The 19,226-nt window shown below is 31.9% G+C and overlaps 1 protein-coding gene across 1 annotated transcript in view; it reads right to left on the bottom strand.

Annotated features, from left to right (window-relative positions):
- LOC105337506 (uncharacterized) overlaps positions 1-19,226 on the bottom strand; it is a 54,697-nt gene that overhangs the window by 13,371 nt on the left and 22,100 nt on the right. Inside the window, exons 12-37 of the mRNA XM_066084958.1 lie at positions 18,616-18,749; positions 18,261-18,393; positions 17,929-18,050; positions 17,801-17,821; positions 16,706-16,826; positions 16,237-16,374; positions 15,916-16,026; positions 15,237-15,406; positions 14,779-14,938; positions 14,189-14,290; positions 13,841-13,966; positions 12,899-13,038; positions 12,256-12,322; positions 12,034-12,042; positions 10,274-10,378; positions 10,017-10,085; positions 9,691-9,711; positions 8,053-8,172; positions 7,730-7,762; positions 6,746-6,809; positions 6,317-6,352; positions 5,210-5,347; positions 3,967-4,074; positions 3,248-3,388; positions 2,039-2,074; positions 1,300-1,365 (exon numbers count right to left, since the gene is read on the bottom strand). Coding sequence (XP_065941030.1) covers positions 1,300-1,365; positions 2,039-2,074; positions 3,248-3,388; positions 3,967-4,074; positions 5,210-5,347; positions 6,317-6,352; positions 6,746-6,809; positions 7,730-7,762; positions 8,053-8,172; positions 9,691-9,711; positions 10,017-10,085; positions 10,274-10,378; positions 12,034-12,042; positions 12,256-12,322; positions 12,899-13,038; positions 13,841-13,966; positions 14,189-14,290; positions 14,779-14,938; positions 15,237-15,406; positions 15,916-16,026; positions 16,237-16,374; positions 16,706-16,826; positions 17,801-17,821; positions 17,929-18,050; positions 18,261-18,393; positions 18,616-18,749 — 2,491 coding nt within the window. The remainder of the gene's footprint in view (positions 1-1,299; positions 1,366-2,038; positions 2,075-3,247; positions 3,389-3,966; positions 4,075-5,209; positions 5,348-6,316; positions 6,353-6,745; positions 6,810-7,729; positions 7,763-8,052; positions 8,173-9,690; positions 9,712-10,016; positions 10,086-10,273; positions 10,379-12,033; positions 12,043-12,255; positions 12,323-12,898; positions 13,039-13,840; positions 13,967-14,188; positions 14,291-14,778; positions 14,939-15,236; positions 15,407-15,915; positions 16,027-16,236; positions 16,375-16,705; positions 16,827-17,800; positions 17,822-17,928; positions 18,051-18,260; positions 18,394-18,615; positions 18,750-19,226) is intronic.

Raw genomic sequence — 19,226 nt, 5'->3', positions numbered from 1 at the left:
CTGTCAAAAGGAAAGCACATATCTAGTCCACTGACCTATATTTGAATTGTTTTCACATTGCAACTGATTTTTCTGACAATTTGAAAATATATGTCATATTAAATTTCGCTTTTTCTATGTTTATGATTTTCCCCCCTTGGTGGTGTTTTTAGCACAAAAGCATTCAAATTGCTATAATATTAAAAAACATGTGTAACACATTCATTGGCATTTCAAAGGTTTCAAAATTCAAACATCTTTAACATTATTTTTCAATGATATGATTATACATTTAAATAATTTAACACAGATTCATCTTGTTAAAATAATACAGCAGATTGATCTTCTGCAAACTGGTTCAAATACTGATTAGTAAGCATGTATAACTTTAAACTTCAACAAGTCTTGAGTCACAAGATTTGAATTCCTACAAGAAAAAAAAAGTTCAAAATACATGTACACATATGAACGAAACAAGATCTAGCAAACAAATGTCAGCAAAAAAAGGTTCAGGTTTTCAGAAGCAAAGATGACACGGATTTAATTCTTTGACAGATTTTTATCAAAAACTAGTTTGGTAAACAAAAAATGTTTTGATTGCAATAGAATACAAGTGCTATAATAATGAAGAGCTCATCAAAAAAGATTGGAACAGTATAAATTATACATTACGGTACATTAAGATTACAATATGCCAGCAAATCTATAAATTAGCATGCCCAAGACAGATATGTTCTGTAATGTACCTAACATAATGAGGAAGAAATTTTCAAAGCATTTTGAAAGCCAGTTTTAATGATAGTGGTCCTTTATATAAAGTAATATTTGGTGAATCCAAAAGTTCCTGGTTTGGAGAAATTTAGTCCCAAAATTGATACCAGTATTTAAAGCAGAAGTAACCATATGTACAAACAGCACCAATATGTTCTTTCATAATTTTTCACAGTAAAATTCATTTTGAAAATATTGATATCATTGCTGTGGAATCCTGGGATTACAGAGGATAAATTTGAAATTTGAAATTTTTTTACTCACAAAATTGATTTTTTTTATATAAAAACCTGTTACTAATTTTCTTTTTATTCACAAAATCTCTAAACGAGTTACGAGTCCACAGTACTTGAGAGAATTTTTTATATATTGACTACATGCATGCAATCATGCATAAATAAATTTACAAAAATAGTATTTGTACATGTGCTTACTTTTGTTTTCATATGCACAATAGTTCTCTACACAAAACTACACATGAACACATGGTGAAAATTGAAAGAACTATAAGCTAGTCTAATAATGAACTACATGTACAGAGGGTCTTACGGAAATTGCTTCTCCTAGATTTATGTATCCTGTCTTTCCAAACTTTAACAAAGGTATTTCCTACAACTATAAACAAGCAAGTCTTCTCCTGAATATATCAACCAAAACAAAAAACAAAAAAGCACACATAACATTTGCAAAACAGGGTAACGTTCAGGAAATGAATTGGAAAAAATTCTAATTTACAGTAAATGATTTTTTTTTTTTTTATTTCAAATAAAAACTACAAAACCAAATTCATGAATACAGAATTATTGAGAACTTGAAAAACAAAATGTGAGTGCTACCATCTTAAAACTAAACCAACCACCAGAGGAAAGACTAAAGATCTATACTGGGTCATTCTACTCGTGTGAGTAAAGCAAACGGGATGTAAGCGAAGTTTGCAAAATAGGTTTTGCAATGGAAATGCAGATGGAGACAAGATAAAGAATTCCCATGAAGTGATATCATAAACATGCATCAATTGTATTTTTTCAGTCTACTTAGACACTTAATGTGAATACATGTATTTTATGAAAACCCACTGTAGGACTGCTTTCTAATTATCTACAAGGACTCTACAAGGGAAATCTGGCCTCATATTGTTGCAAACCAGAAGGAAATTCCAACAGAAAACCAATTTCACCAGTAGTATCACCAAGAACCTTCTACTGATGCTTTTACTCCAATCTACATATTCAAGTACAACAACATCAACAGCCTAACTATTCCATATCAACCCTCAACCTTCTCTCACCTGGGACAGGTAATGGTCGAATAGGTGGACACACTGCTAACATTCATACAATACAGATTTTAATATCTATACATACATAACCATTTAGATAACTGTTTAGGTTCTGTAATCTTTGCATTTTTATTATCTAATATACCATATATTACAATGAAAATTTAGATAAAAGGAATTTTAAATCGTTTCTGAAATATTAAACCTTATTACTGTATACATGGTTATTTTTGCCCCGTGTAATTTTCGCTCTTTTACACTTGCAAACGGTTTCACCCCATTTTGAATTTGTCAAGACACAGTTGTGTTTAAAAAGAAATAATTGAATACATCGATGTTCGCCCAGTCTTAAATCCGCTTGCTGACAACTAGGGCGAAAGGGACGAAAATAAAACGGGGGCGAATATTTCCCTGTATACAGTATTGTGATATACCACAGTTACATTAAAGTGAGTGCTCATGATACAGTGTCTTCATTTTTTTACTATGCCATGGTGGATTTAATTCTGAAACAGAATCCATTGCATCTGCTGGTCTCTTATGGTGTCTTCATGCAAAGATTTCAGCCAATATTCAATTAAATTGAAATAATAAGAAATTATAGATTTACAGGATATTTTCATTTGGAGTGGTGTCTATTAATTAATTTTTAAAACAAATTGTATGCAATAGCATAAAAAGCCCCCACGTAAAGCACCAGCAGACAATATGATTTTGCCTTACAAGTTTGTCCTCGTTACTGGAGTTGTGCATATCTAATATTCTGGCAACAGACACAATGTCACATACATATATGGCGCTGCAATCTTTTTGTAGACTACTATGGGACCAATAATCATTTCTCAATTAATGAGATGATAAAATCTTGCAATTATGAAATAATTTCCAAGGTTTGATCTTTAACAATAAGTACAAATCTCAAACAGATAACTGTTAAAAAAAGTGATAAATAAATCAAATGTATAAAAATTTGTGAAATTATTGTAAAATTTGCATACAAATTTAGACTTGCTATATATAAAACAATACATGTACAAGTAAATCATGTCTCTTTTTGGTGCATTAAATTTCAATTTTAAAGTTAAATGCTGTTACAATTTTATTGCACGGTGATGTATATGAATTGTTTCCAGTTTGAGACCCGTATATTTGTATATTTGGGTGTGTGCCTGTTGCAGGTGATGCTAGTTTAATCCCCACCACAACCAGTGATACTACCTCCAGCCTGCTGGCCCCCCTTAAGCAGGAGTTGGGGGGTCACAAGGGCATCAAATGGCCCTGAATATGCCATGGAAGTCACAACACTGTCCGTCATTCTCAGATCGGGGGTATGAGTAAGGGACACCTCAGGAGCAACAACTAAAAGATTGCATAGTCACAATTGATGCTGCAGCTCTCAATACACCAGTGATCTGAACAAGCTAATTCTTGTGTTAAATCTACTTTTCTACTTATAACACACCAAATCTAAAATCATTCATGATCAATTTGTACAAATTACAATATTTTGCTACAAATAAAACAACAACAACACCATCACATGTAACACGAACAGTGCACAAAACGACAACACAACACGCAAAAGCTTGGTGAAAGAGGATGGGTGGGCCGGATTTGGTTAAATGGATAAGCTGTTTTGATATGATTATGGTCTTGGTATGACTAGAAGCCCATGCATTTCCTACATTCCTCACAAGTGCAAATCATGCTCTCTTTCAAATGAAATAGGTATCATTTTAAAACATTCATCATTTGGGGGAAAATTAAAATGAGCAGAAATATCCATCACTGACAAATTCTACGAAATCAAAATTGTTAAGTTTGTTTGCTTGGTTTTTTTTTTTTTTTTTTTGATTTTTGAATAACTTCAATGAAAGAGAACTGATAAGAGCTTTGTTGGTCTCTGTCACCTGTGAGATGAAATGGGAACAAGCTACCTGCAGGCATCCCTAACAGTTTTGCAATAATCTCATCCTGATTTTTTTGACGAAATGGTTTGAGAATTTTGGGTCGTCCTCTTATCCCATGAAGTAACCAATCTGGATCTATCATCAATAATTGACAAAACAACATCAACACTGGTTTTCCCAAAAAATAGTAAAAGGTCATAAATTAAAAGCCTGCTGCCCATAAACTTCATTTTTTTTTTTTAGGGATTTTATGCTCAATAATGAATGTTTTCTAAAAGAATCAATGTTGAAAGCAAATTCATACCTAAAGAGAATGCTGCAGTAATTTATATACATACATATTGAGCAAAAAAAAAGGCAAGTTGTAATCAGCAAGTTAAAGTTTTAGCAGTTGGTAAATTATCTGTAGGACTTGGGAGTTGAAACATCGGCATAATTAGATTATGAGCAGCAAAGTGCATTAGTATAAATGAGAGAACAGCAAGATAAACTGCAAAAAAATGAAAGAAAACGTGTTAATGGCGTATTACTTATTGACAATGATATTTTCCATTAAAAAGCAATAGTATCTGATGGTTATAGAAATACATGTACACATAAACAGGTATTATTAAAACTGATTGATCCAATTGTTTCCTGTAAAACCCACCCATTTTTAATGATTCATCTTTCAAATTAAAATTGGTCGTTCATAAAATATGAATTTGTTTTTTGTAAAAACAATTCAGTAAAAAATGCTTTTCTTAAAGACCAATATTAATCGATGCCCAACAATTCAGATCAAGCAGCTTTCAACACAATATGTCAAATTATGTTTAAATATGGAGATTTCTGAAGAGTGAAAGGATCTTGGCTTTAATTTCTTCTTGAGAATGAATGCTAATCTATCTATTCCAGCTAGCCTGGAACTTACACTTCCTATTTGATATTACTGGGCCTTGTTCAAATATAGCTAATAACAAAAAACAATCAGCAATACTTTATAAATATTCATCATTTTTCTGCTACATATGAAATGTTGACTGTCAAAATAATTTCAGTAATTCAACTCTATAAATTTTACAAGTATATATATTTTGCTGAAACAAATCATGGTCAAAAGCAACATATAGAAACACATCACACTTGAAGCAAACTCTAAAAGCTGCAAGGCAATTCTAAATGTAACAAGAATAGATAAGACAGCAAAAAGTAAAGCAGAAATAGGGGGTGTAACTCACACAGACACAAAAGAGTTAGTTAAAAGGGGGGATATTCTGTTCCTGTTTACCTCCGCTGTTCATGTTTTGTATTTGCTGTGCCATATATTGAGCAGCGAATGTCTGCTCATGGTGGGGGCATAATCCTTCCAGATTAAAGGGAATTGTTGGAGACACCTTGTTGCCCGAGTAACGGAAATGTGGAGCTGCTGAAGGAGAAAAAAGGCAGAAAAAGAACAATAACATGCAGCGTGATTACACAACGAGTCAGCCGAAGTGTGTCACTCTTCCCATTTCACCATAGAGTATACACCGAGTCAGCAAAGTACAGGTACAAATATTATCAGGTGTGCATCCAGAACTTTTAGATTGTTTACGTAAAAAACTTCAAAAAATTTATTGCTCAATATTTAAATTTAAATTTTACTTAACTTGCAATTATAAAAAAAAAAGATTTGTCTAATTTAGAAAATGAGGAGAATTCTATAACGTGTCATTTTTGTGCAAATTACAAAAATCTATAGTGACATATCAAAGGATGTGCAATTTTTACTAAGTTCTGGAGACACTACCAACTCTGGTTCTACAGAATATTTCTTCAAGCACCCACAGAAGAGAAATTCTACTCCAATTTTAAAATTATTGATTTGCAGAAATTTATATATGTATGTATATATTTCCTCCAACAAAATAATGTTATCAAGAACTCAGACATATTATAGAATGGAATGGACTTTGGCAAAAAAAATTATAGACTTACTTTGATCAATTATTTTAAATGACATGATGGAGGTCTTTCAGTCAAACTCTTGCAAATCAAATACATGTACACATGCAATTACATGATGTACCATATTTAACAATTTTTACAAGAATTTGGACTCTACTGGTACTTTGAATTCTTCCTTATAAAGTCCCCTTTTCATGTCTTGTTTACCAGTATATCTTGATATATATTTTTAACAAACTTATCAGAAATGTTAATGACTAAAGAAATTATTATTTCATGGAAAAATTCAAATGCAAATCTATTCCATTCAATGTCTGATGAATCCTTGTTACCAAATTAATATGCCTAAATTTATAGTAGTAAGAGACACCGAATCCCATGATATATTTATTTTACATTTCCAGAGTACTAATAATTTCTACGTGCTTTTCTTGGAACCTACAAGTACCTTTCTTTGGATATCGATTGTTTGACTTAATATGCCCTATAAGGAAAACGATAGCAATAACATCCTTGATCGTGAAAAAAAAAACGAAACTGTGAGAGAATGTGCTCATGTTTGACCAAGTGTCCAGAAAGTTGATTAATAACTGAGGACTATATGGCATGCATTTCATCTCTATGCTTTCTTAGTAAACAATGTAGTGAAATCTATATAAACAATACTAAAACTATCTCCTTTGTATCCAAATATACGTCTATCTGTCCTACAAGATTTTACATGCAAGTTCTTCTCCCTACAAATCTATCTTGCTTTTCTTCAGTGACATGCTTATAAAGCTATTTAGCAATACTGATCAAATTGGGGGACAAAACACACCCCATTTTCATTCTGCAAATTAAAGCATTCTGGGTTTTATTCAGTAACAATGCGTACCTTGATCCTGAGTTAGTAATCCATTTCTGAGGTAAGCGTTTGTCAAAGCTTCGAGGTAATCACTCTGCAACAAGACGCACAGTAAATTGAAATTATAGTTATCAATGAGAATTTAATTAAAATTCTATAAAGAAAATAACAATTTCATGAATAGAATAATTTCTTATCACTTTATTAGAGAAAATGTTAATTTATAATTTGAAAGAAAATTCCTGAAAAAAAAAAAATTTCCCCTTCAAAATAATAAAATACATAAAAACACAAGCTTGTTATACTTCGACAATAATTTATTGTCACCTTTACCAATTATCAAAACAGAATCACAATCCCTTCACCTTAAACCTTTCATTATTAAATACAAGCAGTTTTATATTATCCAAATAAAACTTAATAAGGCAAAATAACTTTTTATCATTAATAAAAAAAAATTGACATATTATCATTATTAAAAACTGACTTCCATATATATATGTGTAATTCTATTTCACATACATTTTGCACACACTACATAAACCAAAGGCTGCTGTAAGTTTTGAATAAAATCACGTATTCCTCTAACAGAATAATGTTGATCATCCATAATAGTTTCGTTTTTTTCTTCGAACATTTTTTTCCTAATTACCTCCCCTGTCTATACAGAACCCATTGAAAAAATAATATTGATAAAGAAATATTCAATTGATAATATATCAGAAATGAACATTATAGTTGTAAAAATAGGTTAAATTCATGCACTTTGTTTTCTTTTTTTAATTTTAACATTAATTTTGTTAACATATATTCATGCTAAATTAATAATTAACCAAATTTTTTTCCTATTTTCTAATACCCACGGTAATAATTGGAACAAATTTGTTATCTCATTTAGAGTTAAAATTATATGGCAACCTAAGAAAGAGATAACAGCCATTCAAGCGTTAAATGCATGATCAACATTCCTTTATTAAGAAGATAGCAGTTGGTTACTGTTATATATATAATTACATGGTCTCGAGGATCAAAGAGGGTTGTGTATGCCTGGTGTAAAATTAAGAAGGAATCAAATCAATACACATATTTCCAGCAATGTTAGAAGGAAAAATAAACAGGTGCAAAATAGATCTAAATATTTGGCTAAACCAATGTGTGAAAGCAGAGATTTTTTTAATCTATTTTCTTTAAAAATGCATTGGTCAATGCGTGGAAATAAGAAGAATAATGGTCTCTTGGATTCAATTTGAAAATGTGCAAGTAAATTAGAGGTTATGACAGAAGAAATTGCTGAACAAAGGCCAAGTATGAAATTCACGAGGAGGTGTCTACATTACCCGTCGTGCACGTTGTTCCGATTTCTCGTCATTAATTATGGGTTGTGTAGCGTGCTCCTCGCTAGATTTGGGCCGCTTTACAGCTAATGTATACTTCATACCACCAGACGGTGAACTCAGCTGTTAATAGCATAATTGGTTTTTAGTGGTTTTACGTTAAATGTACTGAACTAAATAATCGTACATCATAACCTATAAAGTTCTTGCTCCAGTTTATTCTTTTTTTTTTCCCATTTGAATTCTAGCTACCACTAAATGCTTAATATGGTTATTTTTTGAGATACATTTCCTGAAAAAGACTGTTTCAAGGTAGGTATCATATACATATATAAATACATGTAATAGAGAACATGCAATAAGTAGCAAAATCTTATACATGTTGTGTTAATGTCTTATTTGAATTTTAGGTTTTAAAATAAATATGATATGGAAAGCAAAAAGTTATCGGTATCTTAAGTTTAGGCAGACCTAGTTTTTTAATTTTTATTTTTACCTCTGAAGTATACCCCTGCTTTCTTTTTCTAGATTTAGTCTTTAAAGGCTGGAAAAGTCAAATTGTTTTCATGACGACTGCTATTGTATTAAGGACTATTGAATAATTTTTCAAGTTGGTTGTTAAAAGTGCAAAAAAAATAGAAAGAACATAAAAAAAATAATTATTCAAATAAAAAAAATGCTGCTCCAATTAGTTTAAATTTGGGATCTTGCATTAGATTAATTAAAGCTACAGAGAAATTAGATGTTTCCTCTCCTATTTATTCTGGAAGGAAGCAACATTTCGTAAACTCATACAATATAGAGGAGCAATGTCTATAAACAACATATAGCTTTTTGTAGCCAGCTACGTATGATATCTAGTTCAAGCTCTGACTGTTGACACTGGTTACCTAGGTTACTTCCACGGAGGACCAACCCGTGGCAGTTCAAGGGGAGCAACTCCGAATAAAGGCTGAAAAAATATAAGCTGCTACATGTGTGAAACTGGAAAATATGGATTTTTTTTTTTTCTTGAATGCAAAAAAAATTTTTTTTTAAGAATGGACTCCAAATACACAGTCACTAGCTCAACAGCCTTGAGCTCTGGCTCTAAATACATAGAGCTAAGAGAACATGATGTCATTTTAAAGAAGCTTACATCATTATCTGCAGATTTCTGTAAGAAAAGAATTTTCAATGTGCTTTTTCTGTTTCAAAATATTGTTTATCAAATTCTTTTGGTTCTCTTTTACAGCAGCCTCTTCACCAAGGTGGGAAACAAAATGAGTGGTCTAATTAACATAAACCTGTACTGACTAATAATTAACAATAATTAACACATGCCCTTCACCCACAAATACCACACCTCTACCACCCTTTGTGTCTCTAAGGGTCAAGTCAAAATTTTCTTTTAAATTTAAGTTTAATTTAAAATAAGGTTTTGAAGAAAAATGATAAGAAATAGGAGAGAGAATTTTTTTAGGAACTGAACTATTTGACACATTCACCTAGCATAGAGAAATTCAAGATTACTACAACTTTTTTTTAAAGTTTGATTAAAGGGACAAAACTATGTAGTTGCATGATCATACAAAATGCAAAAGTGTTGGAGTATATATACATGCTGGGTTTTCTGGGATATCCTTCACCTAGCTATCTTACCTTTGCAAATCTTAACAAATACTGCAATTTCATTACTTGATGATTTATACGAATAAATGCAGAGTAAAGTCAATGTATAAATAGTACAATAAATACCAACAAACTACAACAGGTTTGGTGTAAAACTTACAAAAATAGGATATTATACGGTTTTTCATTTATTTAGGCATTAGTTTATGAAATATTTCTCGTTAATTTGTTTAGTATGTAAAGATCCAACTACCAGTATATAATCAAGAAAGTTTTACACCGTACATGGGAAGAAAACGTAAAATAATAAAGTTTTGTACACTTTCTGACAAGAGAGCAAAATGTACAATAATTACCTTCTCCTGCTTTGCATGAGCCTGTTGATGTCCCGTCAATATGGGTTTCTTCTCGCATGCATGAGGATCCTTAAAAAAATACAAAACTTGTATTTTCACAAAATAAATTTTGAGTGATAAACTTTTTCATATGTTGACAGTTTTGTTGATTTTCTTTAAAAAACTACTGTTTTTTTATGGGTTACAGCTACAATATTTTCAGTCACTATGTTTCGTTTAACCACCAGGGCTGGTTTACTACAACGTTTTATTCTTACAGACACGGGTCGGTCCGCGGCAGCTGGTTTCTTTGGCTCATCTTTCAAACTTCTTACACGATCTCTTTCTTTCTTGGTCTTTAACTTTTTCTTCTTTTTAGTTGGCTGTAAGAAATAAACTTAAGATTGTAGAAAACAGAAATATCATTTTAATACTGTACAATGATTTTATTTTCTATTTTTTTAAAATTTGGAATAACACTTTGTAGTACTAGTTATTGATATGTTTTCATTTTTACATTGGTATAAAATTTATTGATATTTTCAACACTAATTATCATTGTCAAATTTAAATGAACTGAACATGTATACTACACACTATTAAAATTTTCAACTTCAAGCCAAGTTACTCTCACAAATAATAAAACGAAAAATTCATGAAGATTTTTTTTCTTTCAATTAATCATCATGGGAATAAATCAGGTTAATAAAAAAATCTCATTCACTCTTTAGTGTCATGCCAAAATGACCAGCAGGTCTCAGTAATAATAAAAGCTGCAAAATCCTGCCACACTTTGTCATGTGACTTCCTACCTGCCAATCAAATGGCATGACCCGAATATAGGGTCGTGAATGAGGCCGAGTTGGCTGAATAAAAAGTAATAAAGAAATGGCTGATTGAGAAATTAAGGAAGCGTGATGAAAATATTGAGGCATATATAATATCACACCCTCCTATCAAAATGATGACAATACAAATTAATTAAACTGAAATAGTTTACGTCTTATGAATGTGACAACAGCATGACATCACAAAATCCATTACATCACTCCGATTCAAAATCTTCAAAAGCTAGCCAAAAATCAATCATTGTATGATTTTTTTAAAAAAGATTTTCTGAAAGTTATTGTTCTTTTGTACACTCCAGTCCTATACATTTTTGCTTCTTAGTTAATCATTTTCTGAAAATATAAATTGTTATTAAAATTCAGATGCTTTTAGTTTATCTTTCCTGACAAAATTTGAGTGGACCTGCATATAATTTTTACAAAGAAATATCATCTAATATAAATCTTTCACCGCTCTTATTTGAAGGATCATTTTAACTTGGCTGTGGGTTAATCCGTTTGGCAGATTGTTTTAATCTCATGCAAGTTATCTTAATCTTTAAAAATTCTATTCATAACTATTAAAAAAGTAATCGTGATGTGAATATATTAGTACAAATATTTACCCAGATATTTGAAAAAAAATGTATATCAATTTTTTGTAATTAGAAAACTCACCAATCAATAAAGTCCACAGAAGATAGATTGAAACAAAATATGACATATCTTTAAATATTTTTTTTTTACAATAATTAATACGCATCTAGTTCTGAATGTTTCCAGATACATGTATAAATCAAGATAATCTTATCTATATAAAATATATAGATGCATGGAAAATTTTAAATGTTCCACAAAATAGCAATCAGCAAAATGTATTATGCAATAATTAAGTCTCAAAAACTGAGCAATTAAATAGTGCATTTATCAACATGAAGAAGTGTAAAAACCTGTGAACTGTTATGTCAATATATATGAGACACAATGAAACATATATAGATGTTAAAATAAAATAAGCTCTAATGGGTAAACTAAGAGTACAGGGACTGCTTCAACCTTTTACCGTAATTAAAAATAGTAGATGAACCACCATTAAAAAAAAAATACGAAGGGGATGATGTTAGACAAAGGACAGTTAAACGTTAACTTCTTGGGAGATAGTTAAAATGTGTATATTTATTTATTAGTTCACGAATATGCATAGTACATACATTCTGTTCCTGTGAAAGTAGAAAAAAAAATTCATTAAACCATTCTTTCATTACGGTACTTATACATAAAACATCTTTACAAACTGTCAAGTAAAATGTTCTGCATTGACTTGGGAGTGCAATTGGACTATGATTTAACCTTAGCTTGCAAATACTGACTATTGAAATATCGGATATGATAGAATACATAAAAGGTTTGTTGATTGTGATGATGCTACATACCCTGGACGCTGTGAACTGGAGATGTACTGGGGGACCGTCCGACACAGAGCTATCTGAGCCACCATCACTGAAAATACAGTGTGAACAATCTTCACTACCTATCAACTTTGAAGTTTTATGACGGCATTTGGAATATATGGCAAAGAAGTGTCAGTAGTAGGTAAAAAAAACCTTTCAAAACATGTACAGTTGAACTTCGATATCTCGAACACTGAGATCTTGAATGAAATGGATATGTTGAAGTGGTTTGCAAGTCCCAACCACTTACGAATATGTAAAGTATTTTACCCTCAATATCTCAAATACTTGGATATCTTAAAGTTTTTAAACAGTCCAATCTAGTTCAAGATGACAGAGTTTAACTGTATTCATGTACTAATTAGCTGAAAAATCCAAAATTTAAGCAATTTTCAATTTCTTTTTAAAAATTATCTAAATTTTAAATGCATCAACAATTGTTACATAGAGGGTACTTTATTGCTGACATCATTAGGGTAGCAATTTTTTGAAAATTAATATATGTGCACACTACTGTTTAATTTTTCTGGAAACAATTAAAGAAATATACATGGATATACTTTGTGTGAAAGAATGAATCTGTTGATGATGCAAAAATTATTTGAATTCAACTGTTAGCTCATACCTGGACTCGACGTCTTCTGAGGAGTAGTCGCTGAGGTTGATATCATTGATATCTGGCATTGAGGTAGATGCTGCCTTCTGGAGCTTCACCATTATCTCCCGTTTCAAACGCTCCTCAATTTCAAGAAGAATATTGCAACTCTACAAAGTATCAGTAAGAAAGACTTGTCATTCCTTTCCTTAATAATACTATATATTAATGATATAATTAACTAACTATCTGAGCCATAACCACTGCTACTGCTTACCCATGTTCTAGGAGTATTCTATAAACAACTTCAAACATCTAATGGGCAGTTCAATATTTTCATAATTTTTTTTCTTCAAAACTCTATTCCCTCAATCCCAATATAGCACAAATATCATCAAAAATAAAATTTGAAAAGAAAAAAAAACCAGTATTACTTTACAATCATATGTGCTCAAAATTAAAGCCTGTATATTTCTTTAGCCATCTCATGCATATTCACAATGTCATGCATGTGCATATGCTGAGATTGTGGATATTTTTCATGCACATGCAAATATCATAAAGTTTCTATATTCTTCTGCACTGATCTATAAAGAAAAAATCTGAATTGACTGCAAAAATCAAAGAGGTAAAACAGAACTACATTGCTGGAATTTTCTCTTTAAGCTGCATGTGCTCTCAGTGATAGCACTGAAAATGGTGGATTATATCTACAACTTCTGCTATAATTACCATCATTTATGCATTTCCTCATATTTTCATACCAACATCATGAAGGCAAGCATTTCAAAGCAAAATTTGAGTTAGTAGACAATATAAATCAAGATACTGTTGACTGTTGTTCTATCAGAAACCTAAAACTCATTGATAGAAAGAGCAGTAATTGTTAGAAGAATTCTTAATTGTTAGGTTGATTATACTTTCACTTGATGCATATATACATAAGAAACACAGATATTGATTTCTCCTTACTTTGGTGTTGTCAGGGTCACAGTAGTCCAGCAGTGTATCACAGAAATGGTAGCCCAACGCCTCAAAGTCGGCCATACTGAAATGGTAACCCTTCTTCTTGCCCATGGTGGAACCACAAAATGTGGCCTAGAAAAAAAAACAACATACAAATATGAAAAAAGGTAGGTCTGATATCATAACATCAAGATGTAATTAGCCATTTTTTAAACAAAAAGGGGGAAATAGATTCTATTCTTTTTCTTTTTTTCTTAACAAAAGCAATTCATATTGACATAGTCTAATGATGCATTTTTATAATTTAATTAACATGGATACATGTACTTATACATGAATTACTTAAGTACTAACCTCCATAGTATAACTGTTCATTATGCCCATATTCCACATAACAATCCTCCCTGTTCCTTCTTTACTTTTCTGCACCTTGAACTTGCAGGATTCAAACTTAAACTGTAGAAAGACAAACCATTTCATTATAAAGATCAATATTTGATTGCATCTACATCTCACCGAAATGCCTTCCATATCATCAAATACTGTAGATTCCTTATTTTACGCGAGTACTTAATTCCGCGATTCAACGATTTACTGTCTAATCGCGAGAACATAAAATCGCGAATGGCGAAATTTCATCATAGTTTCATGTAGTTTACATGTCTCCCAAAATTAAAAGCGAGATTTTTGAATTCGCGAGACGGGCTTCTCGCGATTTTACGCGGATATTAATTCCTCGCGTTTAATTAGGAATTTACAGTAATATATAAAAAGTTAATTGTTCATCTTTGGTTAATACATACATATACAACTGAATGAAATTAGTTTCTTGATTATTTATCACATCAACATTTAATACACATATATGATATTTAACTGATATTCAAGTTGTAATTTAATTGATATTTAAGTTGTAACTCAAGTATTTTATCACTTGATCTTACTTTATCTGGGGCATTCTTGTTGAGCATAAGTGGGAAGACTCTCTCTTTCAGCCTTTTCTCTGGATTGTGTCTATTTTCACAGCCATATATAAACACATTTTGTTTTCTACTATGTCCATGTAAATCACAGTATACAATAATCTCCCTTTCTTGCAACAATCTGGAAAAAGAAAAAGAATCATATTTGGTTAACCAAGAAATAAAAAAACAAATTGCCTCGATGTAAATGGAGTTATCATGCATAAAACTACATGCGATTGATTTTGCATTGCAGGTTGACCATAAAGTATAGATCAAAGTATGGAGAAAAACCTAAAAGTAATTAATTAAGTGTGACCTTACTAAATGAAAATTCTTTAAACTCCAGAAATTTTTGTTAATGTAAATTGCCATAATAACCCTTCCATAATTAAATCACATATGCCATGCAGGCTACTGGAATATTAGAGTGTGCTTACTTCCTGATCATGTTTTTGGTATGCCACACAGAAGGGTAGGAGTCCTTGAGCACCGTTTTATAGTTCCTGTTGAGATCCCTCCCTGCTAACGAGCACCTGTAGTTTCCCACTATCACTCCATCAGGGTTCAACATTGGCACAATTTTGAAAATGAAAGTATCACGCAGCAGCTAAAAAGTAAGAGGAAATGCTTAACTCAAACACTTTTTTTTTTTTAAATATGCCTCTCAAGAAGCATTAAATGTATTTCTACTAAAATATGACTTGTATTTGAAGTGAATATTTAGATTATATGAGTTTTTATGCTAGACTTTGACATGACACTTATTTATATACAACTACTAAAACTGCCAAACAACCATGTTTTTGTTGTTCTCAATTACTGTGGAATCATTAGAATTCTTGGTCGCTTAATTTTTGTGGATATTTGTGGGAAACCCTTTCCCATGAATTTACATCCTTGAATAAATCAAATTTGGAATTATTTTCTTACTGAAACTGAAAACTGACGCATCCATCAAATTAAATCCCCACAAATAAGGAAAAATACCCAATCCATAAAAAATTGGCTACCAAGAATTAAAATGATTCCACAGTTATCTAGATATTGAGGGAGTAGAAATTCAACACAGGGCTCTGCAGTGTTCTGTAAGCCCGTTGGTCAGTGCTGGAGACTCACCTTGGCATCAGCTGAGTTACCGGTTAGGTAGTCCAGGAAGCCCTTCATCATCCAACTGGAGTTACACTCCCCCGGATGTACCCTGGAGGTGATCACAACCGCCTTCTTGTGCTACAATGTAAGAAATGATAAAACATTTATTTGATTGATTGGTGCGCAGTTAAGAAACTGTCGCTCAAGTCATCATAAAATTGCCAATCAATGGCAATTAGATTTCCATGATAATTTTCTCATTACTTCTTCAAGCTGAGCGCTTTTTTCTTAATGATAAAATCGATTTTGTTTCAAGAAAACAAGTTAGATTTTGTTTATCCTGCAGACCTTCATGTCCTCTGAGTTCTGTGTGGGGGAGGTGATACTAAGGAGGTAGACCAGGTTTCCTGCTAATGTGCGGCACAGCACCCTCTGTTTGCAGATCTTGTTCTTCACTGGATCATTACTCAAGTCCAGCAAGTAGTCCTGAAAGTCAAAACACAAAAAAATATTACACTTGAATTAACATCGTCTAACAGTAAATGTATATTTGTTAAGAATTATTGTTCTTTTCCAAGCTTTTTTTATCTACTTATATCCAATCGCTATAAAATAAAACATAAATGTAGAGAAAACATATAGGTAACTTATTTCTCTAAGATCTGACATTCGTATTTTGAGATCATCCACTTTTCATGGTCAACTGGTATATACCAACCAACCAAGCAATTTTACTGACTCATCCCCCCAACATTTGCAAAACAATAAAGCTCTCCCCTGCAAAAGAGAGAGATGGAGGCATAAAGCTTTGACTTACTTGAAGGTCAGTATATGTGTATGGGAAGCAATGGGCAAAGTAGACTGTGTCATGGTTATGCTCCAACTTCACAGTCCAAGTCAGCGAATAGAAAGACTTGTCAGATTTAGAGGTAGAATACCTGTCCAAAAAATAAGACAAACTTTTCAGAAAGTATATTTACATTTTATTGCTTTATGAACAACTTTTTTTAAATTACAAGTGAACAAAGCAAAAGAAAGGATATTGTGCATGTTAATCCTTCCAGTAAATTTCCGATTTCTTTTTTAAAGTGGTGAACAAAGTATAAGCACTGTATCAATCAAAGCACTTTGACAAAGAGCCACAAAATACTAGATTCCAGGTTTTCTAAGGTTTTGCTAAAAAAAAATCCAATGGGAGCTAGACAACTATTATTTACAAATGACCCACTCTCAGTCAATGAATCTTTGGTTTTGATATGGGAAATTTTAGAATTTCTTAAGATCAATGGCAATGATTAACTCTATATGATTTAGCAATCTCTCACTCTGCAACACATGAAGTTTAAAAGGGTTTATATTATTTAGCCTCATGTTACTTTCACCCACTGGTAATAAACCATGAGCCCACTTTGTTTTAATTAAACCTTCCCCAAATCTGTTTTCAAGTTTTCAAGATGCAGATTACATTTTTAGATATGCCCATTGAGTGAGTAGTGCATTGGGTGAAAATAAAATGAGGACAAAAATAACCCCTAATACAGTAAGAGGTAAAAGAGGGTACACATTTAGTAAGCATTGGAATACTGAGGTGTAGGATGCATGGTCTGGTCCCACTGTAAATCATAAAGGTTCCTACATAAATGCTCTCTTTTACATACTTCGATCTACCTCTTGGTGACAAGTTTTATAATGGATAATGATATGTACCACTAATAAAATATTCAATGTACTTTAATCATAATTATTTAAATACAGTGCATCATTGTGCATTTACATGTACATGTATACGATTATATGTTCTTTTCTGAATGATGATTAAACTTGCCAGCCCAACTACCAATGACAATAGATGACTGATGGCTGATGTATGAACTAGCTCTTGTCACATGGATACCAATGGTGCCAATCTTACCTGTTGATTGTGCCTGATAAACTGTAGATTCGACAATTCAAACATTATTTGACATTATACCAGAGAAAAAAAATTACTGTGTTCACAGTTGCTCTCAGTAAAAAAAGGGCATTGGTGAGGTTTTGTACCTGAGATTATTTTTGTAGTATTTTATGTCACTTCCTCCCCGCACCCATCCAACCTTCTTCTGTTGAGCATTTTTCTCGCTGTATATCAATGGCTTCATTCCATCATTGTAAAGACTATCAGACTAAAAACAAAATACAACAATATTTAGAACTCCATAAATCATATTAACATTCATGTCAGCAACAAAAAACATGTGCTGCATGTCATATTGTACTTGATGTAAGCATGAAACAGATATGTCTGTTTGTTAAAGACTGTACATGCGCTGTAATCTATAATTGAAATTCTATAGCATTTTGTTTTACATTCGACCGGTAAGCTAGTGGTGTACCTTCATGAAATTGACGATGGTGAAGCGGTATGTTTTGTTGGCCCTGGTGTTGGATACCCGGAAGTAGAACCACTGTGTGTGCTTGTTCGTGTAGAGGTCATACCTCAGCCACAGCTCATAGTCAGTGGAGTTCCTGTAACACCGCCAGATGTAAATGAGCACCCATTTCAGAACAAACACTCAAAATCAATGACAAATAGATATATAACCCTTTTCTTGATTTAAAAATTATCTATATGCAAGTGTTACAATTTTTCTGATTGGTTATTTAAGAGATAAATCATAACTCAATTTCCTTATCAGTTGGTTGATTCAAATGATTAATATTAAACCAGAGACTCTCCTAAATTCTTACACTTGAACAGCTTTGGCAAGATTTCCACTTTCAAATCGAGATTCAAATATCAGAGTATCGTCTTCCTCGGACTGCAGTTCAATATTGCACTTCTGAGGCCCTGAGCGTAGTCCACCTACTCGGGACCTCACAAACTGTCAAAGACAAATCAAACAATCTGTCAGTGTCATGTTTCTAGAGCCTGTGCTGAGTTTCCATTACCTTGAAACTTCAGGTATTTAATGTATTTATGATACAGTTGAACTTCGGTATTTCGAGCACTGATATCTTGAATACAATGGATATGTCTAAGTTATTAGTAAGTCCCAACCACTTATACTTTAAGAGTTTTTCCCTTGATATATCAATTACTCAGATATCTCGAAGTTTTCCCATCTAGTTCGAGATAACAAGGTTTGACTGTAAAAGCAAATAATCTGAGATATTATTACATAATTTTGTACTATTCATTGGAATCTTATCTTTATAGCAATGAGACTGCATGAATAATATTTTAAAGCATTCTTCCTTGCAATTGGTTGTGCCCATATTCAAAGGATTTTGAAATATGTTTTTTTTAATTGTAAGATTCAATTACACATTTTCATTTTAATACAATGATTAAACTTTTA

This window comes from Magallana gigas, chromosome 5 (genome assembly GCF_963853765.1).
Source record: "Magallana gigas chromosome 5, xbMagGiga1.1, whole genome shotgun sequence".
Lineage (NCBI taxonomy): Eukaryota > Metazoa > Mollusca > Bivalvia > Ostreida > Ostreidae > Magallana > Magallana gigas.
The sequence above is the reverse complement of the archived record's forward strand: the minus strand, read 5'-3'. Positions and strand labels throughout refer to the sequence as shown.